This window comes from Geotrypetes seraphini, chromosome 1 (assembly GCF_902459505.1).
Source record: "Geotrypetes seraphini chromosome 1, aGeoSer1.1, whole genome shotgun sequence".
NCBI lineage: Eukaryota > Metazoa > Chordata > Amphibia > Gymnophiona > Dermophiidae > Geotrypetes > Geotrypetes seraphini.
Window position 1 is genome coordinate 391,115,477 of NC_047084.1, and position 27,070 is coordinate 391,142,546.

The following is a 27,070-nucleotide window of genomic DNA, read 5'->3' on the forward strand; positions in this document are numbered from 1 at the left end:
ACAGCAACAACCTCAGACAATGATACAGCTGATCCAAGTTTTAGCCCACTCCTCCACATGAATGACCCAGAAGGAGTGGAAAGAAAAACTCTGAGAAGAGAACAGGCATCAACTACCCTAGCCCCAGCTAACTGTCAGCTGGCCAGCATTAAACAAGGTACACTAGGTTGCAAGCGAAATAGCACCCCGGCCAAGGCCAACCTCCTGTGGCCTGCCGAATAATGAGGGCAAAGACATCACTGCTAGAGGTGGCGTCCCTCCTCCAAGAGGAGAAAGACTGACAATGGCGGTGCCGGCAACTGCAGCAACGCCCCCTCCCCCCTTCCGCAGCAGGAGGGAAGGGCCTTGGCCGACCACCCTCAGGGCCTCCTACCGCCCGCTGGTTGTCATTGTAGACAATACGATGAAACCGCCTGCTCAATGTGCAGCAGCAGCCAAAAAAAGCAAATAGGATCTAGGAATTATTTTAAAAGGGATGGTTAACAAGACTAAGAATGTTATAATGCCCCTGTATTGCTCCATGGCACGACCTCATCTGGAGTATTGCGTTCAGTTCTGATCTCCGTATCCGCATGTGCGGATCTACGGATTTGATGGACCAAAGGTCTGATCCGGAGATGGCAGTTCCTATGTTCTTAAGAAAGATATAACGATGCTAGAAAAGGTTCAAAGAAGAGCGACCAAGATAATAAAGGGGATGAAACTCCTCTCATATGAGGAAAGACTAAAAAGTTTAGGGATCTTCAGCTTGGAAAAAAAGACAGCTGAGGGGAGATTTGATTGAAGTCTACAAAATCCTGAGTAGAGTACAACGGGTAGAAGTGGATCGATTTTTCACTCCATCAAAAATTACAAAGACTAGGGGACACTCGATGAAGTTACAGGGAAATACTTTTAAAACCAAACGGGAGGAAATTTTTTTTTGTACTCAGAGAATAGGCAGAGGTTGTGTTAAGAGCAGATAACATAACTGGTTTTAATCAAGGTTTGGACAAAGTCCATAGTTTGTTATTGAGAAAGACATGGGGGAAGCCACTGCTTGCCCTGGATTGGTAGCATGGCATATTGCGACTCCATGGGTTTTGGCCAGGTTCTAGTGACCTGGATTGGCCACTGTGAGAACGGGCTACTGGGCTTGATAGACCATCTCTCTGACCCAGTAAGGCTATTCTATCTTCTTATAAAATTGAATAACAAGCATGATATAGATTCTTATAGGGTAAATGAATCTAGATACTGGTCTACACTGAAGATATACCAACCTATTATACAATCTAGAAAAAAAAAATACATTGATGTTACTGAATGTGAGAACTATATGCTCTGAAAAGTTAAAAATTAACTGAGAAATATAAATTTCATTTCATTGTAATATTTCCCAACTAACACTAGAAACTCCCCTGGAGAAAGCAGCTATTACTCCGTTGACCACTCAGAAAAGGTGAATTTGCAAGGACGCCCAACCCTGCAGCCACATCAACCCGCAGGCATGCACCACCACAGAGGATGCATTTCACAGGCTGGAATGACAGGCACGTGCCAGAAATGAAGTATCCACTGCCCCTTGGCTACCTGAGGATGCCAGAAAAGAATATTTTGTATCAGAACAGCCTCCTGCAATTCTGTGAGTCCTGAATCTTCACTCCCATCCCTAGGGAGGGCTGCATGCTGGAAACCTGTACCACGGCAGAATCTACCTCAGGCTGTTCAGACCTACCAAAGAGCAGGATTCAGGAGATAAAGCAGAAACATAGCTTTAGCAGATCAGAAAACGCTGTCCGGGGATCACATTGTTCTGAAACCTGTCCCAGGATCTGTGGACAGAATAGAGAAGGCACAGGAGAACGGACCAGGACTGAAGCCTGGAAAGTGAAAAACCCAAATGGAGCTCTTTCAGAGCACCAGCCATAAAGAGGCGGACAGAAGCCTGCTGAAAATGTGAAAATGGATCAGAACCTCCAAATCCAAACACTCAGGGAGGCCGAGGAGACCAGTCTTAGCAAAGGCAGCAGCCGAATCCAAATTAAATTCAGTGACATGAGACAGAAGAAACAGAAAATCTATGACATATAATACTGTGTTGTCTGAGGTCTAGCAATGCTTCTTATCTAAGTCCTGACGCACAGCACAGGATGTGCACAAGATGTGGGGGTAACCTTGGCGAAACTAATCAGCTATAGAACAGAAAGAGAAAAGACCTTGTGGCCTCTTGACAAACAAGAACTCTTTCAGCAGTTTTTTTTTTTAATATGTTACACAAGCAGGAATAGAATAGACTTACAAGAAGTATATGCCCCTTCAAGGCCCAAAGACAGAACACATAAAAGACTGGATAAAAACCAAAAATCTAGACTGCCTCTTCCTCGCTGAAAACTGGCTAACCTCAGACTCGGACCCCAGGATAACGGAAATCAAAATCTGGCACAGCCAGCCAAGAGAGCTCCCGAAAGAAAGCTTCTCCACAGATGCCATAGACCAAAAAGGCCCCAACGCGCCCACCAGCTGTATCAAATGAGTGAGATCCAAGGAAACACCATTCAGAGGAGCTGAAGAAAATCCGGTGAAAAGGTCCACTCCACAACCATGGCAGGGCACTGTTAAGGTACATGCTGCGTATCAAAAGAGTTCCTAGACTCAGAACGCAGGTGAATTGCGCCAGACTTCACAGCGGCCTCTAGGAGATTTTCTTTGCAAGGCACAGACCCAGGCTGGCTCCCCAGCCCATGAGGACACAGAGGAGGTGAAGTCCGAAGCTCCCTCCCCCTCTCTTGGCGTGCTATAGTGCACGTTTCAAATTTGCTGATCTGGCACAATAAAATGTCCAAATCCAATAGATTAGGGGCTAGGGAGCCCATTCCAATCAATTTTGAGTTAAATTAAGGGTTTTTTAAGGCAAAATTTAAAGTTAGAAAAAACATCCATTTTAAAATCCAAGATGGCCACCGTTACGAATTCATACCAAAAACGGAACATACATCCAAAAATAAAAAATAGCGAATTGGGGTCTGGGGAGATGGGGGACCAAAAGCCTACCCACAGAAACTGTGAAAAAATGGATTTTAAAATGTTTTCCAAGCTACTCCTGAAGTTCCCATAGGAAACAATGGAGTTACTCACAGACTCTGTAGTGCCTTCTGCCCGTCAGCATTTTTCAGCAGCTGAATGGAGAAAAAAGGACTTTTCTGCCTCAGAACAGCTCTAAATGCCCACGAATGGAGATCTCCAGACTGCCAGCTGGCCAGAGACCGACCCCAACCTCTGCCCCCACGGATCCTCTGCCACGCAGTCAGAGGCGGGAAAGGCAGCCTGTGCCCTGAAACCCAGATGGGTTTCTGTTCAGATACACTCAGTCTGCACTAGAAACCTGGACTGTGGGGTCACCGGCAAGCAAACTCCACAGGAGGGGCCCCGGGAACTTCCAAAAGGTGGCACACAGCAGGCTGGCTTCACAGATCCACCAGAGTATCTCTCAGAGGCTGCAGTCTGGCTCCGCAGGACTGCATCCTTTTCTTCGACAGCGGACCACCGGGGAAGGGTCTCAAGGCACTGAAGCCATCGAGAAATTAAGTTTAAGCGAATAAGAAACAGAAGCAGAGCAACAGCAAAAGACTTCTGCTACAGCTTGCAGAAATTGAAACCGATTCTACCACTAGAGGGAGTGCACCATGTGTTCTGAAAATATGTAAATTCTTGCAACACCTGGACTGCGTGGAGGGGCATAATCAAAAGAAACATCTAAGTCACAAGTCGCCCAAAGTCAGACAAAAGTCGGACATGGAAAAAGGTCCAATTTCAAAAATCGTCTAACTGTATGTCCAGCCGTCTGATTATCCAGACCGCTAAGTTGTCCATATTTATACCCCATTTTCGTCCATAAATTCGTCCAACTCACAAATCCTACAAAAAGACCTTATGGGCACGGGAGGAGCCAGAAAAGTGATGGAATAGACACCCAGACATGGCATCAGATTAGTGGGGTACTTTACAGGGCACTGCTGTAAACTTTACAAAAAAGTTCCCACATAAACATCTCACTACAGCTCCCTTATAGGTCATGGTGAGCCCCCAAAACACCCCCAGAATTTACTAGATCCACCTATCTACCCAATAGCCCTTATAATTATAATGATAATAACTTAATTTTTATATACTGCCAAACCACAAACAGTTTTAAGTGGTTTACAAGGGAAGAGACTATATACAGACAGCGACATTAAAGAACTTTCAAAATTACATTGGCATGTTAAGTTTAGTCAGATTTATCTGGAAGTGTTCTGGAAGTGTTTTGGAAGTACATCAGGTTGAAGTTGGGTCAGAGAAATTTGTCAAAGAGATAAGTTTTTATTGACTTCCTAAACGTTTGGTACGAAAGTGCGTTTGAGATGAAGTTGGTTAAACATTTGTTCCATTTGCCTGCTTGGAATGATAGTGTTCTATCGAGGTATCTCTTGTAGGTGTAGCCCTTTAGGGATGGAAAAGCAAACAAGTAGGTACTGCATGTATTAGTTGTGCCTGGGAATTTGAACTGATGAGACAGATAGGTTGGGGATGAACCTGTCATAGTTTTGAAGCAAAGGCAAGCAAACTTAAAAATGACCCTTGCTTCCACAAGCAGCCAGTGTAGTTTTTTGTAATATTGGTTTAATAATAATAATAATAATAACTTTATTTTTGTATACTGCAATACCACAGAATAGTTCAGAGCGGTTTACAAGAGAAGAGACTGTTCATATACAGCGAAGTTACAGAATATCAGAAAACAGTTCAGAGCAGTTTACAGGAGATGAGAACTGTACATATGCAATGAAGGTACAGAGAATTAGTTATCAAGTATATGGTATAAACCAGTGGCAATTACAAAATGATCCAATAACTGTTGCAAGGGGGGTGCAGAAAGGGGAAATGGTCTGATTTCTTGAGGCCATAAATGAGACGGATTGCAGCATTTTGAATGACTCTCAGTCATTTGATGGTTTTCTTGAGAGATCCCAAGTATATAATATTGCAGTAGTCTAAGGTACTTAAGATCAGGAACTGAACCAGAAGTCGAAAGGAAAATAAATCGAAGTATTTTTTAATGGTACAAAGTTTCCATAGAGTGAGAAAGCATTTTTTTACTTCAGCTTTAGTGTGATCTTCAAACATCAGGCTTCCGTCCAGGGTGACGCCAAGGATTTTGGTTGTGGGATTAATTGGGTAGTCTGATCCATTTAGACTCAAGGAGGTGTTCATGATCTTGTTATTGGGATATGCCAAGAAAATCTTGGGTTTTTTTGGAATTCAGTTTTAGTTTGGAGTGCATAGTCCAATGTTCTACCTTGTTAAGGACGGATGAGATGAATTGTTGTCTCTTGGGTCAATGAGGTTATGGGAATAATAATTGTTATATCATTCGCATATATCTACGATTTCAGTTTTAAATCGGATAACATATTCCCAGTGATGCCATGTAGATATTGAAAAGTGAGGGGAACAGTGGGGAGCCATTTATATGGCAGTACAAAAGGGTTAGGGGTTTTTTGGGGGGTGCACATTTTTTATCATGAATGCAGTGATTAGAATGGCTTATGGGCCTGGGTCCTATATGTAAAGTTGTTATTATGATTTTTAGGGGGGGTCAGTGATCATTGGGGCAGTGTGTGGGGGTCTGTACTTTGTGTCTGCAATGCTTATCTGGTCACTTTGGATACCTTCTTGTGACTTAGACCTGGTTTTAGATGGCCTAAGTCACAACGTACAAATTCCGTCTAGGCGGTGTTGTAAAACTTTTGGTTATATATGCAGTACGATTAATTCTAGGACGGCCCATGGCCCACCCAAATCCTGCCCTCAACACTCCTCCTAACACACCCCTTTTAGCTCTGGTCGTTCAGCAGCACTGTGAAGGCCTAGGTTGTTTTTAAATATGTCTAAAACCCGGTTCGATTATCGGCACTTGGATGACTTGTCTTTTAGATCGTCCAAGTGCTGATTTAGGCCATTTTTTAGCCCCCTAGTGTATGGAATCCAGAAGGGATGTAACAGAACTGCAATTAACTTGCAGCCCTAGTTTAAATTAAATACTACCAAGCTGCTACAACCCTGTAAAAACCTATTCATTTTTCTTTTGGGACTTTGAGGAATAAAAAAAGAGAGTTAGGTTCTTACTTTGACAATATATTTTCCAGTAGATAGGTATGGTATGCAGAACCAAGGGTCTTGCATCCGCTCCCGCAAGTCCGTTGCAAGAGATACCAATTACTGTTTCAGTACCTCCTCCTTCTCCATGCTCCTCCCTATCATAAGAATAGCCTTACTGGGTCAGAGCAATGGTCCATCAAGCCCAGTAGCCCATTCTCATGGTGACCAATCCAGGTCCCTCCTTAGTACCGGGTAAAAACCCAAGGAATAGTAATATTCCATGCTACTGATCTAGGGCAAGCAGTGGCTTCCCCCATGTCTCTCTCAATAACAGTCTATGGACTTTTCCTCCAGGAAATTGTCCAAACCTTTCTTAAAACCAGCTACGCTATCTGCTCTTACCACAACTTCTGGCAATGCGTTCCAGAGCTTAACTATTCACTGAGTGAAAAAAAATTTCCTTCTATTGGTTTTAAAAGTGAACAGCACAGTTACTTACTGTAACATGTTATCCAGGGACAGCAGGCAGATATTCTCAAATGTGGGTGACATCATCCACGGAGCCCTGGTATGGACAGCTTTAAAAGTGTATTGCCACTAAGTTTTTAGAAACCTCTTGATTGCCCACACCACACATGTGCTAGTGCCTTCCTGCCTGATGTAGGCTCACGGTTCCTCAGTTTCGTAAGCACGCTAAGAAGCCAACCAGGAGAGGAAGGTGGGTTGTGAGAATATCTGCCTGCTATTCCTAAATAACATCTGTTACATTAAGTAACTGTGCTTTATCCCAGGACAAGCAGGAAGCATATTCTCACATGTGGGATTCCCTATCTTACTACAATGGGATGGAGGGAGTGTTGGCCATTAAGAAAATAAATTTTGCAATACTGCTTGACCGAAGTGACCATCCTGTCTGAAAAAAAATTCCAGACAGTAATGAAATGTGAATGTATGAACTGAGGACCAAGTAGCAGCTTTACAGATCACATCAATAGGAGTGGAACGTAAGAAAGCAACTGAAGCTGCCATAGCTTGGACTTAATGTGCTGTTACACAACCCCCGAGCTGCAGCCCAGCCTGAGCATAACAGAAGGCAATAAAGGCCGCCAACCATGTGGAAATGGTTCTCTAGGTTACAGGCTGTCCCAACCTGTTAGGATTAAAGGAGAGGAACAGTTGAGGAGATGTTCTATGTGGCAAAGTTCGCTGAAAGTAAAAAAGCCAAGGCTTGTTTGCAATCCAAAGTATGAAGAGCCGTTTCTCCAGGGTGAGAATGAGGCTTGGGAAAGAACACTGGGAGCACAATTGATTGATTCAAATGAAATTCATTGACTGCTTTTGGGAGGAATTTTGGATGGATAGGAAGCACTACTTTATCATGGTGGAACACTGTAAAAGGCAGGTCCGTCACCAGCACTTGAAGCTCACTCACTTGAGCAGAAGTAATGGAGATGAGAAATACCACTTTCCAAGTGCGATTTTTAAGATGAGTCAAAGACATTGGTTCAGAAGGAGGCTTCATGAGACTAGAGAGAACAACATTAAGATCCCAAGCCACTGGAGGCGGTTTGAGAGGTGGTTTGATATTGAAAAGTCCTTTCATGAATCTGGAAACAAGAGGATGAGCACTGAGAGGTTTACCATTGACTGGTCCATGAAAAGCATTGATAACACTAAGATCAACTTTAAATGAAATGATTTTAAGACCTGAGTTGTATAGATGGAGAAGATAATCCAATACTGAAGATATAGAGGAGGATGAAACATAGAAACATGAAGGCAGATAAAGGCCAAATGGCCCATCTAGTCTGCCCATCCGCAGTAACCATTATCTCTTTCTCTCTCCAAGAGATCCCATGTGCCTATCCCAGGCCCTTTTGAATTCAAACACAGTCTCTGTCTCCACCACCTCTTCTGGGAGACTATTCTATGCATCTACCACCCTTTCTGTAAAAAAAAGTATTTCCTTAGATTACTCCAGAGCCTATCACCTCTTAACTTCATCCTTTGCCCTCTCATTGCAGTTTCCTTTCTGAAAGACTTGACTCATGCGCATTTACATTACGTAGGTATTTAAACGTCTCTATCAGATCTCCCCTCTCCCGCCTTTCCTCCAAAGTATACAGATTGAGATCTTTAAGTCTGTCCCCATATGCCTTATGATGAAGGCCACATACCATTTTAGTAGCCTTCCTCTGGACCGACTCCATCCTTTTTATATCTTATTGAAGGTGCTACCTCCAGAATTGTACACAATATTCTAAATGAGGTCTCACCGAAGTCTTATACAGGGGCATCAATACCTCCTTTTTCCTACTGGTCATACCTCTCCCTATGCAACCTAGCATCCTTCTAGCTTTCGCTGTCACCTTTTCAACCTGTTTAGCCACCTTAAGATCATCACATACAATCACACCCAAGTCCTACTCTTCTGTCGTGCACATAAGTTCTTCACCCCCTAAACCAGGGGTGTCATAGTCAATCACATAAGGGGCCGAAATCTAAAACATAGGTTAAGTCGCAGGCCAAATTTTTTATTAAGATATTTATTAAGGTAAGCTAACTGATTTAGCGCGTGCTAAATGCGCACCTTAAAAGGACCCCTTAATCTTAGTAGAAGTATAGGGTTACAACCTCTCCAACCCAACACTGGCTCTGTGATAATAATAATAACAATTTATATACCGCAGGACCGTGAAGTTCTATGTGGTTTACAATGATTAAAGATGTTACAGATTGAGTGGAATAAACAAAGTACAGACTTAGTGATTAACAGTTCTAGAGATCATTTGTTGAGGACTAAGATTGCATAGGTTGGTTTCCTAAGTATTTCAGGAACAGATGTGTTTTCAGGCGTTTCCTGAATTCCCTATAAGTAGTAGGCATGAGTAAACGAACTTCTGATAACCAGCCAACATGGTTTCTGCAAGGGGAGATCGTGCCTAACGAACTTATTGCACTTCTTCGAAGGAATTAACAAACGGATGGACAAAGGAGACCCCATAGACATCATATATCTAGATTTCCAAAAAGCCTTTGACAAGGTGCCCCATGAACGCCTACTCCGGAAACTGAAGAACCATGGGATGAAAGGAGACGTACATAGATGGATCGGAAACTGGTTGGCAGGTAGGAAACAGAGGGTAGGAGTGAAGGGCCACTACTCGGACTGGAGGAGGGTCACGTGTGGGGTCCCGCAGGGCTCGGTGCTCGGGCCGTTGCTATTTAATATATTCATAAATGATCTAGAAACAGGGACGAAGTGCGAAATAATAAAATTTGCAGATGACACCAAACAATTTAGTGGAGCTCGGACTAAATAGGACTGTGAAGAATTGCAAAGGGACTTGAACAAACTAGGGGAATGGGCGACGAGATGGCAGATGAAGTTCAACGTTGAGAAATGTAAAGTATTACATGTGGGAAACAGAAACCTGAGGTACAACTATACGATGGGAAGGATGTTATTAAATGAGAGTACCCAAGAAAGGGACTTGGGGGTAATGGTTTACATGACAATGAAGCCGACGGCACAGTACGCAGCGGCCGCTAAGAAGGCAAACAGAATGCTAGGCATAATCAAGAAGAGTATTGCAACCAGAACGAAAGAAGTTATCCTGCCATTGTATCGGGCGATGGTGCGTGCGCATCTGGAATACTGTGTCCAATATTGGTCGCTGTACCTTAAGAAGGACATGGCATTACTCGAGAGGGTTCAGAGGAGAGCGACACATCTGATAAAGGGGATGGAAAACCTTTCATACGCTGAGAGATTGGAGAAACTGGGTCTCTTTTCCCTGGAGAAGAGGAGACTTAGAGGGGATATGATAGAGACTTATAAGATCATGAAGGGCATAGAGAGAGTAGAGAGGGACAGATTCTTCAAACTTTTGAATAATAAAAGAACAAGAGGGCATTCAGAAAAGTTGAAAGGGGACAGATTCAAAAAGAATGCTCGGAAGTTCTTCTTTACCCAACGTGTGGTGGATACCTGGAATGCGCTTCCAGAGAGCATAATAGGGCAGAGTACGGTACTGGGGTTCAAGAAAGGATTAGACAATTTCCTGCTGGAAAAGGGGATAGAGGTATATAGATAGAGGATTACTGCACAGGTCCTGGACCTGTTGGGCTGCCTTGTGAGTGGACTGCTGGACACGATGGACCTCAGATCTGACCCAGCAGAGGCATTGCTTATGTTCTTATGTAGATCTTTATCCCATAATGCCGCTTGATGTGAGAAGAGATGTTGGTGGTGACTTTTAAATTTACAACCTCTAACCGGTGGAGAAACAAAGTTTGGGTGTGAGCTTCACTTATGTCTGTTGGTTGTGAAAGAGAAAAGGTCTGTTCTATATTTAGGGGCTAAGCCATATAGTACCTTGAAGCAAAAACAACTAAACTTGAATTTCACACATGCCTCCATCGGCAACCAGTGTAGAAGTTGATAGAAAGGTGTTACGTGATCAAACTTCTTCAGTCCACAAAGTAGTCTAACCGCTGCATTTTGTACCAATTGCAATCGTCGCATATTCTTATGGGGGAGTGCCAAGTAGGCGATGTTACAATAATCAAGTTGACTCAGTATAAGGGATTGTACCAGAATTCGAAATGATGGACCGAAGCTTCCAGAGGGTGAGAAAGATTTTTCTGATCAAGGAGTCTACCTGGTCTTTCATGGTCAGGCTCTGGTCCAGTGTTACTCCCAATATCTTCATAGTGGGTTGAATGGGATAACTAAAGCCCCAAGTGGAATGGTGTCGAACAGGGCCCCTATGAATTGCAGAGTTTGAGAGGGTTGAAATTCAGATTTCAGAAAGGTGATTTCAAACCCCAAGTGCTGAAGCAAGAGGATTGTTGACTGTGTTGCTGAGAGCACCCCTTGAGGAGAGGTATCTTTTATTAGCCAATCGTTGAGATAAGGAAAAACATGGAGACCTTGCGCTCTTAAAGCTGCTGCTACTACTACCGGGCACTTGGTGAATACTCTGGGTGAGAATGCCAGCCTGAAAGGCAGAACCTTGTACTGAAAACGTTGATGGGCTACTTGAAATATGAGACATTTCCTGTGGGCAGAATGAATTGGAATGTGGATATAAGCTTCTTTGAGATCCAGAGAGCATAGCCAATCGTTCTGATCTAAGAAGGAATATAGAGTCACCATGGACAACATTCAAAGCTTTTCTTTTACTAAGATTGGACGTAAACCTCCTTTTGTCTTTGAGATAAGAAAATACCAGGAGTAAAAACTCTGATTCTTTTGAGCAGTGAGAACAATCTCTATGGCATTTAGAAGAAGTAGAGATTCTATCTCCCGAAGAAGAAGGGACGTCTGCTGAGGGTTTAAAGAAGACTCTCTTGTAGGATGATTTGGAGGTGTAGAGATGAAATTAAGAGAGTTATCTTCTTAAATGACTTTGAGAACCCACAGGTCAGTTGTTATCAGTGTCCAATGCAGATGGTACAATTGGAGCCGACCTCCGATTAGCTAAGGAAGAGGCTGAGAGAGAGAGAGAGAAAAACAGCAGCTATGCTCTCCATGAATACGTCAAAAAGACTGAGCAGGCTTTTGAGGAGCTGCTGGTTGAGACTTTTGAAGTCGCTATTGCTTTTGCTTCATCTGCTGAAGTGGACGGAAAGCATAAGGTTTGGCAGAATAGCGCCTCTGATATGAAGAGGTAGGTTTAGATGACTTGAAACGCCGAGCAAGGTTAAGTCTTTGTTCTGACCAAAGCATTCCAATTTTTTCATGATCAGTTAGCTTTTGTGTGGCCACCTCAATGGAATCACCAAACAGTTCTTCATCCAAACAGGGAATATTAGCTAATCTGTCTTGGGGTTGATGTCCTTATCCTAGACCCTCAACCATACTAGGCATCTCATCACTACTGACATAGCTGATGTTGTAGATGATAACTTGAAAGCATCATAAGCAGACTTCGCCAAATACTTTCTAGTTTGGAAAAGAGTTCGAAAGATGTTGTGAAATTCCCAACGATGATGTGCAGGAATATATTTGTAGTTTTTATACTAGATGGTTTATATAACAAGACATTAATTAAGGACCCTGTTCACCAACATAGAATTTTGATAAAGGTGATGTCCAAATTTATCCATAGTTCACCCTTCACACCCAGGTGGAGCCGAGGCATAGACCTTTGAAGCAAAGGACTTTTAAAAAAAGTTGATTCCACAACTAATGACTGATGCTGAAGCTGTGGTTTATTAAATCCTGGAGAAGTGATTCTATAAACAGAATCCAGCTTTCTTGGAGCAACTGTAATGGTCAAGGGTGTTTCCCAATTCTCGTGAAAAGTCTCTTTGAGAATACCACGCAGAGGCAATTTGAGGAGCTCTTTGAGAGACTCATCATAGTCCAGGGCTTCTAAGTATTCAGCACTGAAGGCAGAGTCAGCTTCTAATTTAACAGGCAGGTCTTTGCCAGCTGCCTAATATATTTGGTAAAAGTCAGTCTTTCTGTAGGAGATCTGGTCTTTGGAGTTTTCTGACGAGACGGTTCCAAAGGGGCGTCATAAGTCTCATTTGCAGAACTAGAGAGATCACCCTCTGAATCAGACTGTAAATCACAGTCATAAAGAAGCTTTGGAGAAGGTGTGCGCCGAGGAGATCGACGTTTTCTACATCTTCGGTATCGATCCGAGGAAGATGAGGAGGAAGTTCGGTGTGAAGCTCTTTTTTGCTTTGAAATACGTGATGGAGATCGATGCTTCCTGGACTTTGAACGTTGAGGAGCAGAGCGTCAGGTCGAGGATCAATGATGATTCGATGAAGATCCATGTTGATGTTCTGCAGGAGAGCTGACTACGGTACCATGGGACCTCATGGCAGTATGCTCAGACTGGGCTGGTACTGAAGGAGTCGATGTAAATGTTGGTACATGGAGTTTGAAAATATCATCAAACTCCCTCCGGAAGAGCTCATCGAGCTTCTCCCTAAAAGAAAGCACCGGTACCTCTGGCTTATCTGCTTGTACCATTAGTGCAGTGGCTTGCCTCAGAGATGCAAAAGCCACAACTGTGGACGTCTCTGTTTGGTCTGCATCAAGGGACTCGATGCTGTTGCAACCTGTGACACTGTCTGGAAAGCTGGCAGCTTCTTATCTGGCTTCCCTGATGATGCAAGATCTCCTGATCCCAATGTCGATGCAGGAGTCTTCGATATAGATGGTTGCAAGGTCTTTTCAATGTCCATGGCGCGCTCCTGCTGAAGCTGATGGATTTTGATGGAGCGCTTCTGTAAGGTGGCCCACCAGGTGCACAACTCCACACGGTGTTCAGGCCTGAGACACTGTAGGCACCAACTATGAGGGTCGGTGAGGGAAATAGGCCTACAGCACTTTTTAAAACCCATTAACGGTTTTGACATGGGTGGGAATATGGCTTCAACAAAATTAAACTCAATTTTGCCAGAAAAAGTCACGAAGGCCAAACCCAACGAATAACAAAAAAAGAATTAAACTGTTTTTGGTTGGGTTTTTGTTTTTTTTTTAACCGAAGACAGAAAAATATATACTCTAAAAAAGAGTTGAGAAAATACCACGTAGCAGGAATGCAAGGCAAACTGAAAAGAGGTCAGATCAAAAACGACTTCTTTGCTCCGCAGAAAATGAAGAACTGAGAAACTGCGAGCCTACATCAGGCAGGAAGGAACTAGTGTATGCGCAGTGTGGGCAGTCGCAAAGTTTCCAAAAACTTAAAGTGGCGATACACTTTTAAAGCTGTCTGTACTGTGGCTCCATGGGTGATGTCAACCACAGGAGAATATGCTGCCTGCTTGTCCTGAGATAAAAAAGGAGGCTACTGCAACCTGAGTACATGGAAATGTAATCATAAGCAGAAGCAGCCTACAGGACCAGAAAGTGATGTGTCTTATCAGCGATACACCCTTATTTGTTCAACAGTTTTCCATAGGCCTATTTTGCATCTACTGCTATCCAGCATCTTGCACTGCTTCAGTGCAAGTTCTTTTCTACTCCGTGTTTAGTTTTTGCTTTACCTTTGGGTCCTGTCTCATGCCTTATTTTTGCTCCTTGGTGGGTTCCAGATGGTCTCTGCCCTAATCAACCTTGTCCTGGGCCTACCTATTCTATTCATGGTTTTGCCCAGGGTAGACCCTCTCACCATAATACCCCATTCTCCCATTGGGTTGAATGGAGAAGATTCCTAACAGAATGAACAAAACTAGCCACAGTTAAAAACCAAAAGAGTATGGTGGGAGCCATAAAACATCTTTATATGCAGAAAAGTTTCAGTATGACTTACTGTAAAAGCACAAGTATCTTGTCTGGAAGCAGCAAATGACCAATTGTTTATTCAGTCTATTTAGCATGTCACCATTTAGCATCTTCCTCTTATCATATAAAGAGCACTAGAAAAGAAACACACTGCAAAAAGACTAGAATAATCTAACAGCTCTTACCTTTGTCTCAACCTCCTCCATTAATTCCACTATATCATATGGTAAGTCCTTTTTATAAGGGATGGGATAACGTCTAATAGGTCTGGAATTGTCTGGCGACTTTGTGCAGTACCTCAGACCTCCTTTCCCTGAGATCTGGACTCCAATCCAAACATCCTATAATATGAAGGGAAGCAGAGGCTAAATAAGGGATAAAGTCTTTAGGCCAGGGTTTCTTCACTTTTTTTTGTTCACACCTCCCCACCTTTAACCATAAGAACATAAGAATAGCCTTACTGGGTCAGACCAATGGTCCATCAAGCCCAGTAGCCCGTTCTCATGGTGGCCAATCCAGGTCACTAGTACCTGGCCAAAACCCAAGGAGTAGCAATATTCCATGCTACCAATCCAGGGCAAGAAGTGGCTTCCCCTATGTCTCTCAATAACAGACTATGGGCTTTTCCTCCCCCCCCCCCAAGGGAACAGCCCTCCCCCCCAAGGCCTGACATACCTCCAGTGACGTGGCAGAGGAAGCCCTGGCAGAGCAAGCCGTGAACAAGCCTGTTCAGAGCCTGTGTTTGCTAGTCGCCTATTGCTGCTGCTTTAGGAGACCATGGAGGTATGTCAGGCTTGGGGAAGAGGGGGGAAGAGCTGTTAATTGAATTGGCAAGTCCAATTTTGGGGGGGAAACGAATCGATTCGCCAAAGGGAATTGGTGAATCAATTTGAATCAGACAGCACTAGGACTCATCATGAAAGTGGAAGGCTTTTTTTTCAGTCATATTTTTATTAAATTTCAATAAAATAAGCATATACAACAATGCAACACTGAAGAATGCAAAACTGAAGAAAAATTGCCATGTATGAAAATCAAAGAGCAAAGATAACGTCACAAATATCAACAAGTTAAGTGTCTATCCATCCCATCACCCAACCCCCCTCCCCCACACCAGGAGTGAAGAAAAAAACAATAAAAGCTCAAGTCAGGGGCAACCAAGTAAGACATGGCTATGGGCATGTGAAATCAGGGTATCTAAAAAAGGCTGCCAAATAGTAAGCAACACTCATCCCTGTTTAGTAACCCAGTCAAACAACTGCATGGTTTCCATAGTCAGAAGGTGCAGCATACATGAGCGCCAGTGGCTATAAGTAGGATGTAGGGGACCCACCCAGTGAAAAAAAAATAACTTTCATATCCAAAAAAATAACCCTTCGAAGAAAACCTTTAAGATCTCTAGGTACTTGACATTGAAGATCAAAGAGCCAAAACAGACTATAACTATTATAGTGCCTCCTACCTGGTTTGCCACAACTCTGGAGAAGATAGCAGATCAGAAAGTTTGCACCAAGAGGCAATCCCAAAACATATGCAACAAGATGGCCTTAGGGCAACCACACTTCGGGCAAGAGCCTGCAGAGAAGAGTGTTGCTCTAAACGTGCGATCATTTCAAAGTAGGAAATGTCAGGCAAAAGACCATGAAGCAATTTTAGGAACCATTATATATGATGACCTTGTAGCCTAAACTTCAATTCAGTGTTCCAAGCCTGGGCCACCTTAGCATAATCCAAGGAAGGAGAAAAGTCCAACAGTGAATGACGAAAATAGAATAGCTGAGAAACAAGAGAAAACTGCAGACAATATGAACAAGATGCAGGCTATGTTTATTGTATCAAATATTAAATGCAGGCAATGATACCACCTTTCAACAGACCAACGGACTCGACACGGTCTGTGTTTCAGTAAACACGCCTTCTTCAGGGGTCCAAGGTTGATAAGGTTTTGAATCAAACTGCAATTTAAATTGATAATGAACATGAGCCTATGCAGTTATGAGATAATTGTGAACCGACGGTTCCAGCACAAACTTGCAACAAAGCAAAACATTTGTGCTTGGACCCCTGAAGAAGGTGTGTTTACCGAAACACGTACCATGCCGGGTCCATTGGTCTGTTGAAAGGTGGCATCATTTACCGCATTTAATATTTGATACAATAAACATAGCCAGCATCTTGTACACATTGTCTGCAGTTTTCTCTCGTTTCTCATTTGTTGTTCCTATACTGCAGTCCTCGTTGGATTTTTCTTTGTTTTTTGAAAATAGAATGGCTAAAATATTTAAGGGGAACCATCAGCTGTGCATCTAATCAATAAACAACAGACATGGTTTCATAGGCTGTAGCCTGCAGTGTTGAGGAAGGCAAAGAATTCACATAGTGCCCGAGTTGGAGGTAAGAAAATGCATCCACCCGAAAACCCTTCAAACCATACAGAAATAAGGCCAAAAGCAGAAATCTAAAAGAGCTAATATCTACGGAAACTCCCATCCCAAACAACTTTGGAAACTTTAAAAGGAATCTATTTAACTACCCGGTCCGTGAGAAACAAAGCACATATAATAAACGATTGGATAGTTCAAACAAATCCGGACCTCCTGTTTCTCACAGAAACATGGTTGGTCTCCGACACGAACATTATCATGAAAGAAATTCTACCACAGGGATATAAAATACTTCCACTCTCAAGAAGCTGGAAAAAAGGGGGTGGTCTAGCGATCATCTTTTTTATTTGTTTTATTTACAGTACTTGGTGTCATGATATCTGGTCTGATCATTTCACCTATTATTTCAATCTAATCTGGACTCGGCTAAAATCTAAGACACACCCACGGACAAAAAGAGAACACCTCACAAGGGGCCATATCAACCCAGAGGAATATTACTCACAATATGATCTACAAGTGACGATAGAAGAAGGCGTTGATTTCTATGATCACTGGATGAAAACTAGCACATCCATTTTAGATAAAATTGCCCCTAAACGAAATAGCAAAAGCTGCACAAACAAATACAACAAATGGTTTGACATCGAACTCCTAACAATGAAACAATCAGTAAGGCGATTAGAAAGAATCTGGAAAAAAAAAACAGGAAAACTGTCAGACCGAAACAACTGGAGATCCAACATAAAACTCTACAAACAACAGATAAAATAAAAACGTAAAACTTTTAACTCATCCAAAATTAACGCATCTAATACTAGCTCAAAAGGAGCCAATACAAAAGAACTGTTCAACATAGTTACAAATTTATTTGACACCACACGCTACATTCTACCCATGCATAATACCAAGCTACCCTTAGCAAATGATCTAGCACAACATTTCAATTCAAAAACCTAAGAAATAACTACTCGACAATTGTTGCATACGAACATCAATCAATTGATATACAAAGAAATGAAATACCAGCGGACATGATCTGGAGTTCCTTATACAATTTAGAATGGAATAACTACATCAAATTATATAACAAATACTGTACTCTAAATCATATTGTGTCCTGGACTCATGTCCCCCAGCAATTATGAAAGCAGATCCACTAGACTTTAAACTATCTCTATTGAACTATCTAACCAATAACCTAAACAATGGAAAATTCCTAATAATGGTCATATTATTATAACCCCAATCCCCAAATATTATAAAGAATCATTAACCAACTATAGACCGGTAGCTTCTATTCCATTTATGGTAAAAATCATGGAAGGATTGGTACACACCCAACTGATGGAATATCTCGACCAATTCTCTCTTCTGCAAGAAACTCAATCTGGTTTTAGGCCTCTGTTTAGCACTGAGACAGTAATTGCGGCTATCCTGGACAATTTGTGTTACTTGTTCAGTAAGGGCCTCAATGCCCTAATCATGCAATTTGACATGAGCTCTGCCTTTGACTTAGTGGACCATGGAAACTGCTAAAATGCCTAGACGCAATTGGAATCAGAGAAGAGGTACTGAACTGGTTTCGAGGCTTCCTTATATCAGGCACCTACCAAGTCCGTTTTAATCATGATCTCTCTGACACATGGAGCAATCCATCTGGCGTGCCACAAGGATTACCACTATCCCCTTTGCTCTTTAATGTTTGCATGTCCTCATTGGGTGCGCAATTGTCCCATCTGGGGATAAAACTATTTAGCTAAGCTGACGACTTCACAATAATTATCCCATTCACTAACTCTGTCTCAGAAGTAACTCCCAAAGCAACAGAAGTACTAAATTGGATGGAGCAATGGATGACGAAATTCAGACTAAAACTAAACTCAGAGACAACAAAATTTTTCATAGCATCACCACACCCACTTGACACTAAAGCATCAATGTGCATCAATACCTATAACAAGATAGACTCCAAATCCTCAGATAACCTAGAAATACTAACTTGCAAGATCACAAATGCACAATTAGAAGAATCACTAATTGCAACATTATTTTATATCCCTCCCAAAAAATGGTCTATCGCTAGAGAAGAATTTTTCGAATTCCTCACGTTAAACACCCTAAAAGGATCATACAACCTACTACTGGGTGACATAAACATACACCTAGAGCAAAAGGAAAAACCAGAAATGGCCGAAATCGACACCTACCTAACCGCTCAATTTCCCAATGCCAGATACAGAGATAACACATGAGAAGGGACATCAACTCAACATAATATCATTCTCTCAAAAGGACACCCCCCACCCAAAGATTAAATATAATACAGGGGCCTGGAAAAAATGCATCTGGTCAGACCACTATATTGGCAAATTCAACTTACACTGGCAAAGGAAATCATACCAACCTAAATACACAAGAGAAAATACAAAAACAATAACCAGTCGCGGTAATATAAACCCAACAGAATTCTGGACTCACTACGAACTGCAACCCATAACCGGGGAAATATAAAATTTCCCAAAAAGATGGGGAAAGTTCAGTAAGGAACTACTAGACCAACTGGCACCATACCAAACATACAAAAAGAAAGAAAGAATATTAAATGAATGGTTTGATTCAGAACTACTAGCCTGCAAACAGGAACTAAGAAAACTGGAGAGAATCTGGAAAAAAACAAACAAAGAAAAAGACAAGACAAACTGGAAACAAAAAATGAAAATATACAAACTCTGATCAAAGAAAAATGCACAAAACACTATGCACAGAAAATAGGTACATCAAAAATAAATAGTAAAGAACTGTTCAAACTATTAAAAACAATAACAGACATCTCAAATCCTGAAAAAGGACAACGAAAGCACTCCATCTGCTCAAATCCTAGCCAATTTCTTCAAAAATAAAATCACCAACCTAAGAACAACAATACCCATGCCCAAAACCAACACAGATTTCTACTTTGGACCCCACGATCAGGAACTCAGAACAGACATGATCTGGGACTATTTCAAATATCCAAACTGGCATCAATTCCTAACTCTTTTCAACAAATACACAAAGTCAAATTGCTCTCTAGAAGAATGTCCATCAAAAATCATGAAAGTTGCTCCACCAAACTTCAAAAAAGAACTATTTACTTGGCTTTCAACTACCCTTATGAACAGAACACTAAATGAGGACATGGGCCACATTCTGATCACACCTATCCCCAAAGATCAGAAAAACACAATATCCCAGACATCCAATTACAGGCCCATAGCAAACATCCCCCTATTCACTAAGCTTCAAGAAGGACTGGTCAACTTGGAACTAATGAACTACCTAGACAAATTTGACATCCTTAGTGAGCATCAATCAGGATTCAGAAAAGGATACAGCACAGAAACAGTTATAGCCTCTATCCTAAACCACCTATACGATCTTTTCAGCAAGGGAAAAAGTGCACTGATTTTACAACTTGACCTCAGTAGTGCATTCGATCTAGTAGACCACGAAATTATGCTACTATGCTTAGACGCAATGGGACTCTTGGGAAAGGTAAAGAAATGGTTCCAGGAATTCCTAACCAATAGATCATACCGAGTAGCCAGCGAAGGGAACTACTCTAAACCATGGAAAAACCCCTCAGGAGTTCCACAAGGCTCCCCAGTATCGCCCACACTATTCAACATCTACATCTCGTCTCTAGGCCACCTATTAAAAAAGTTAAGCCTAAACCATTATATTTATGCAGATGACATATCTATCCTAATCCCCTTAAATGACATAACAAGCGAAATAATTGATAACCTTTCTCACATAATGACCGAAATCGAAAAATGGACAACCAACTTCAAACTGAAACTAAACACAGAAAAGACAAAAGTCTTCTTGGCAAGCCCCAAAGTCAAAACCTCCAGTACAACAATACAATTAAACAGCCACAATTACCAAATCGCCAAAACCATAAAAATACTAGGTATCACACTGGACACACACCTAACCATGGCAGACCACACAAACCTAGTGATGAAGAAATGTTTTTGTACACTCTGGAAACTAAGGACCATTAAAAAATACTTTGACGCTGCATCCTTTAGACTACTGGTGCAGTCTCTGATCCTATCAACGCTGGACTACTGCAACATCGTTTATCTAGGTATCCCAAAAATAACAGTACAAAAATTAAGAATAGTGCAAAACACAGCAGTCCGTCTAATCTTCGGACTGAAAAAAAACGACCACATTGGCCCTTACTACAAAAAGTTGCACTGGTTACCAATGGAGGCATGAATTCTGTTCAAATTTGCCTGTATTTGTTTCAAGCAGGCCTGGGGTCTTGCACCTTCCTACCTACAACCTCACTTCATTTTACACAACCCCACAAGACCAACCAGAAGCCAAAACATCTTTTCATACCCAAAGATCTCAGGCTGCAAATACAAATCCTTTTTGGACAGAACCTTCAAGTTCCAAGCAGGCAGACAGCAATCCTGGCTGAATAATACATAAATAAAACCAATCTGACTTACAGCGCATTCCGAAAACCAATCTGACTTATGGCACATTCCGAAAATCAATTAAAACCGCTCTGTTTGACAAATCCATTTCCTAAACAGAAGCCTCTCCACTCTCAAGGATATATTCCCTATCTTTCACGATGCAATTTAATATCCTCTTTCTTTTTCTTATGTAACCCTCATTCTTGCCTCCTGTAATTCGCTGATTGTCCAGCCTTCTTCGAATGTAAACCGCCTAGAAGTCTCTCGACTATGGCGGTATAGAAGAATAAAGTTATTATTATCCAATCTACTCCAGCCATATGCAGTGCACAACTGGGAAAGTGTTGGTAGAGTGCCGTCATCAGTAAGGATCTGATACAAATAGGATATGGTTCCCCTCTTGCCTGCCAGAAAACCAGCAGCTGTCATCCCTGGTAGAAAGAAACCATTTCCACAAATGGGCAAGAGGTGAAATCTGAAAATCTAATTTCAACTGAGCACATACTTGGTGCCAGATGGATCTCAGTGGAGCAAGAAAAGGGGAAGGCTTTTAAGGTGGACATTGAGACTGGAATTACAGAAGTCTCATGCACGGCCTTACTGACATAAAGGACTTTTTTTTAAATTACAAATATTGAAAACAACTCTCACTCACTTAAACCTAAGCGGTTTACAAAATATAATCAAATATGGCATGACACATACATAATCAGACAGTACATTTCCAAAGTTCTTTTACAACATACTCATAAATAAGGTTGTTTTAAGTATTTTCTTAAATATTTGCATATCCATAAGTAATCAAGGATTTCTTCAAATTCTTACATAGAGATACCCCTACTATCGAGATTACTGATGTTCTTGTGCTTTCATAATGAACACGAAGGAATTCATTTGTGCATAAGCGCATGGTTCCCTCAGATCTTAGAGACCTGGATGGCTGATATAATTTCATCACCTGCGCCAAATATCAGGGAATTTTCTGATGAATTACTCTGAAAATTAGTACAAGGGCTTTGAAAACGATGCAAAAATGCATAGGCAGCCAGTGAAGTTTTTTCAATAGCGGCGAAACATGATTGAATTTGCTTCTGCTACATATCAAGTGTACTGCTACATTTTGAATCGTTAGCAATGCTTTATAAGCAAATTGATAAGGATCTGATTGTGGATATCCAAAAGTTTGGAAGGAAAGAGGAGGTTCTGCTGTTGGGAGATTTCAACCTGCCGGATGCGGACTGGAATGTTCCGTCTGCGGAATCGGAAAGAAGTAGGGAGATTGTGGATGCCTTTCAAGAGGCTCTGCTCAGACAAATGGTGACGGAACCCACAAGGGAAAGAGCGATATTGGATCTGGTCCTCACAAATGGAGAGAGTATCTCTAATGTTCGAGTGGGTGCTCACCTGGGTAGTAGCGATCATCAAACGGTTTGGTTTGATATAACGGCTAAAGTGGAGAGTGGCCGCACGATACTTAAAGTCCTAGATTTCAAACGTACGGACTTTAATGCAATGGGAAAGTACCTGACGAAAGAGCTGTTAGGATGGGAGGACATAAGAGAAGTGGAAAGACAGTGGTCTAAGCTGAAAGGAGCGATAAAAATGGCTACGGACCTTTATGTGAAGAAAATCAATAAAAACAAGAGAAAAAAGAAGCCGATATGGTTCTCCAACCTAGTGGCTGAGAAAATAAAGGCGAAAGAGTTGGCGTTCATGAAATATAAAAAAAACCAAGAAGAGGAGAGCAGAAAGGACTACAGGGTGAAACTGAAAGAAGCCAAGAGAGAGATACGTTTGGCGAAGGCACAGGCGGAAGAACAAATGGCTAAAAATGTAAAAAAGGGAGATAAAAATTTTTTCAGATATATTAGTGAAAGGAGGAAGATAAAAAATGGAATTGCTAGGCTAAAAGATGCTGGGAACAAATATGTGGAGAGTGATGAGGAGAAAGCAAATGTGCTAAACAAATACTTCTGTTCTGTGTTCACAGAAGAAAATCCTGGAGAAGGACCGAGATTGTCTGGCAAAGTTACATGAGAAAATGGAGTAGATTCTGCGCCGTTCACGGAGGAGGGTGTTTATGAGCAACTTTGAAAAACTGAAGGTGGACAAAGCGATGGGACCAGACGGGATTCATCCCAGGATACTAAGGGAGCTCAGAGAGGTTCTGGCGAGTCCTATTAAAGACTTGTTCAACAAATCTCTGGAGACGGGAGTGATTCCTGGGGATTGGAGGAGAGCGGATGTGGTCCCTATTCATAAAAGTGGTCACAGGGATGAAGCAGGAAACTACAGGCCGGTGAGCCTCACTTCAGTTGTTGGAAAAATAATGGAAGTGTTGCTAAAAGAAAGGATAGTGTACTTCCTTGAATCTAATGGGTTACAGGATCCGAGGCAACATGGCTTTACAAAAGGTAAATCGTGCCAAACGAACCTGATTGAATTTTTTGATTGGGTGACCAGAGAGCTGGATCGAGGACATATGCTAGATGTAATTTACTTGGATTTCAGTAAAGCCTTTGATACAGTTCCTCATAGGAGGTTGTTGAACAAACTTGAAGGGCTGAAGTTAGGACCCAAAGTGGTGAACTAGGTCAGAAACTGGCTGTCGGACAGACGCCAGAGGGTGGTGGTTAATGGAAGTCGCTCGAAGGAAGGAAAGGTGACTAGTGGAGTCCCTCAGGGTTCGGTGCTGGGGCCAATCCTGTTCAATATGTATGTGAGTGACATTGCTGAAGGGTTAGAAGGAAAAGTGTGCCTTTTTGCAGATGATACCAAGATTTGTAACAGAGTAGACACCGAAGAGGGAGTGGAAAATATGAAAAAGGATCTGCAAAAGTTAGAGGAATGGTCTAATGCCTGGCAACTAAAATTCAATGCAAAGAAATGCAGAGTAATGTATTTGGGGATTAATAATAGGAAGGAACCGTATATGCTGGGAGGAGAGAAGCTGATATACACGGATGGGGAGAGGGACCTTGGGGTGATAGTGACCGAAGATCTAAAGGCGAAAAAACAGTGTGACAAGGCAGTGGCTGCTGCCAGAAGGATGCTGGGCTGTATAAAGCGAGGCGTAGTCAGTAGAAGGAAGAAGGTGTTGATGCCCCTGTACAGGTCATTGGTGAGGCCCCACTTGGAGTATTGTGTTCAGTTTTGGAGACCGTATCTGGCGAAAGACGTAAGAAGACTTGAGGCGGTCCAGAGGAGGGCGATGAAAATGATAGGAGGCTTGCGCCAGAAGACGTATGAGGAGAGACTGGAAGCCCTGAATATGTATATCCTAGAGGAAAGGAGAGACAGGGGAGATATGATTCAGACGTTCAAATACTTGAAGGGTATTAACGTAGAACAAAATCTTTTCCAGAGAAAGGAAAATGGTAAAACCAGAGGACATAATTTGAGGTTGAGGGGTGGTAGATTCAGGGGCAATGTTATGAAATTCTACTTTACGGAGAGGGTAGTGGATGCCTGGAATGCGCTCCTGAGAGAGGTGGTGGAGAGTAAAACTGTGACTGAGTTCAAAGAAGCGTGGGATGAACACAGAAGATTTAGAATCAGAAAATAATATTAAATATTGAACTAGGCCAGTTACTGGGCAGACTTGCACGGTCTGTGTCTGTGTATGGCCGTTTGGTGGAGGATGGGCAGGGGAGGGCTTCAATGGCTGGGAGGGTGTAGATGGGCTGGAGTAAGTCTTAACAGAGATTTTGGCAGTTGGAAGCCAAGCACAGTACCGGGTAAAGCTTTGGATTCTTGCCCAGAAATAGCTAAGAAGAAAAAAAAAAAAAAAAAAAAAATTTAAATTGAATCAGGTTGGGCAGACTGGATGGACCATTCGGGTCTTTATCTGCCGTCATCTACTATGTTACTATGTTACATTGTGATGTTGTTATACCCAAGTAAAGTGCATTACAATAATCCAACCTCGAAAAAATTGTAGTCTGTAGAACTAACTGAAAGTCATAACCAGATAACATCACTAAGCAGAGGCATTTGGTAGAATGTAGATTTTATTATAGTCAGTATTTGGTCTTTCATGCTTAATGCTGCGTCTAGCCACACTCCCCAAATTTTCAGGTTTTTTTATTCATCTCAAGTTGCATATTATTTACCTCTATACATTGGGGCCACGTGGGATCTTCATTTCTGCCAATCAACATTACATCTGTTTTGTCTAAATTTAAAGCCAATTTATGTGCCATCATCCAATCACTCATGGCTTCCAAGCATCTCGACAGCTTGTTCTATTTTCCATTCAGACATGGGGGAAGAAAACTGGAAATTGTCAGCATAAAGACGATAGCCAACGTTCAATTTTTGAAATATAGAGCCTAACGTGACGAGATACAGGTTAAAGAGTAGAACCAAGAGAACCGAACCCTGGGGCACCTCCTTAGAAATGGGCATAGTCTGCGATACACATTCATTACTCTTCACTGCAATCGAATGGTCATGAAAATATGAAACAAACCAGCTGTAGACCCCACCTCCTATCCCCAACAAGATTTCAATATCAACTGTATCAAACACTGATGATATATCTAAAAATACCATGCAGAAGGTTCTGTTCTTATTGATGTCTTTTCATATTTCATCTACCGTTGTGACCAACAATAACTCAACACTATGACCCATGTGAAAGCCAAATCGATGATTATCTAGCAATTCTTCCCTCTCTACAAATTCTTCCAATTTCAATAAAACAGATTTTTCTAAGTTTCCCCAGGAAAGGAAGTACCGCAACAGGTCTATAACTTGCAAGATCTGATTCATCTAAGTGTGTCCTCTTCAGCTTTGGTTTATTTGTTGCCATTTTTAATAGTTTGGGCATATTGCTCGACTGCAGCAACATATTTACGATCATAGACGGGCACGGCAATATCCTGTCTCCAAGATCTTGAACTATGGATAGTGAACATGGATCCTCAAGTGATCTAGTCGGACACAATGATTGTAATACTTTAGAAACCTTGAGAGACATCTGCAAACTTTTCCCATCGAACTACTGTGATTGGATGGCTATTCTCACTAGCATCCTCAGTATCTGAAGTACTATTCGATAAACGTGCAGCCTTCTGCAAAAGAAAGTCAAAGTATGCATCTGCATCTAACTTTGGTCCCTTTTTCTGTCAGCTATCACCCTCAATCAAATATTTTACTGTCTCAAATAATTATTTTGTTCTATTTGTTGACCTCCATATCTTTAAACAGTATGAATAATATTCCAGCAACCAAAACTGATATTTATCACAATCCTCTGTATCGCTTGTTTTCCTCCATAAGTCTCTCATATTGCCCCAATTCTCTCCCTAAATTTTTAATAACCTCTGTTCTCCATGGGCAACAGCCAATACCCGACATAGACATAACTAGTTTTAAAGGGGCCTCTAAGGACGTTTCCAAAGCATGGTACCAATCACTAACTAACGTAGTAATATCTACCTCCATATCCATTTGTGATAAAGCATGAGAAAATTCCTCTTCCAATTATTTTTGCTCAAACTTAGGATGAACTAAAACTTCTTTAGTATTTCTGACTGCATTAGGCATCGTATCATTCAACTGTAACGTAAAATTTATAAAAAAGTGGTCTGTCTATACCATCGGCTTCACTGATGGACCATTAATCAGACCTAACCTCCATAGTCTATATCCATAGTCCATATATTTATAAGAGTCAGGAAACAGTAAAATTTTAACATTTATAAAGAATCCAGGAAATCCGTGTTTTACCTTTTGCCGGTAAAAGACTATTCATTCAGTTTTTTAGCACACCCTTCCAAAGGAGCTCAGAATGGTTACATATCAGGTAATCAAGCATTTTTCCTATCTGT

At 41.7% G+C, this 27,070-nt stretch overlaps 1 protein-coding gene across 2 annotated transcripts in view; it reads right to left on the bottom strand.

The window, feature by feature from the left end:
- LOC117346942 overlaps window positions 1–27,070 on the bottom strand; it is a 76,868-nt gene that overhangs the window by 45,645 nt on the left and 4,153 nt on the right. For both annotated transcript variants that reach the window (XM_033917234.1, XM_033917244.1), the window contains exon 2: window positions 14,557–14,712. In XM_033917234.1, coding sequence (XP_033773125.1) covers window positions 14,557–14,712 — 156 coding nt within the window. The remainder of the gene's footprint in view (window positions 1–14,556; window positions 14,713–27,070) is intronic.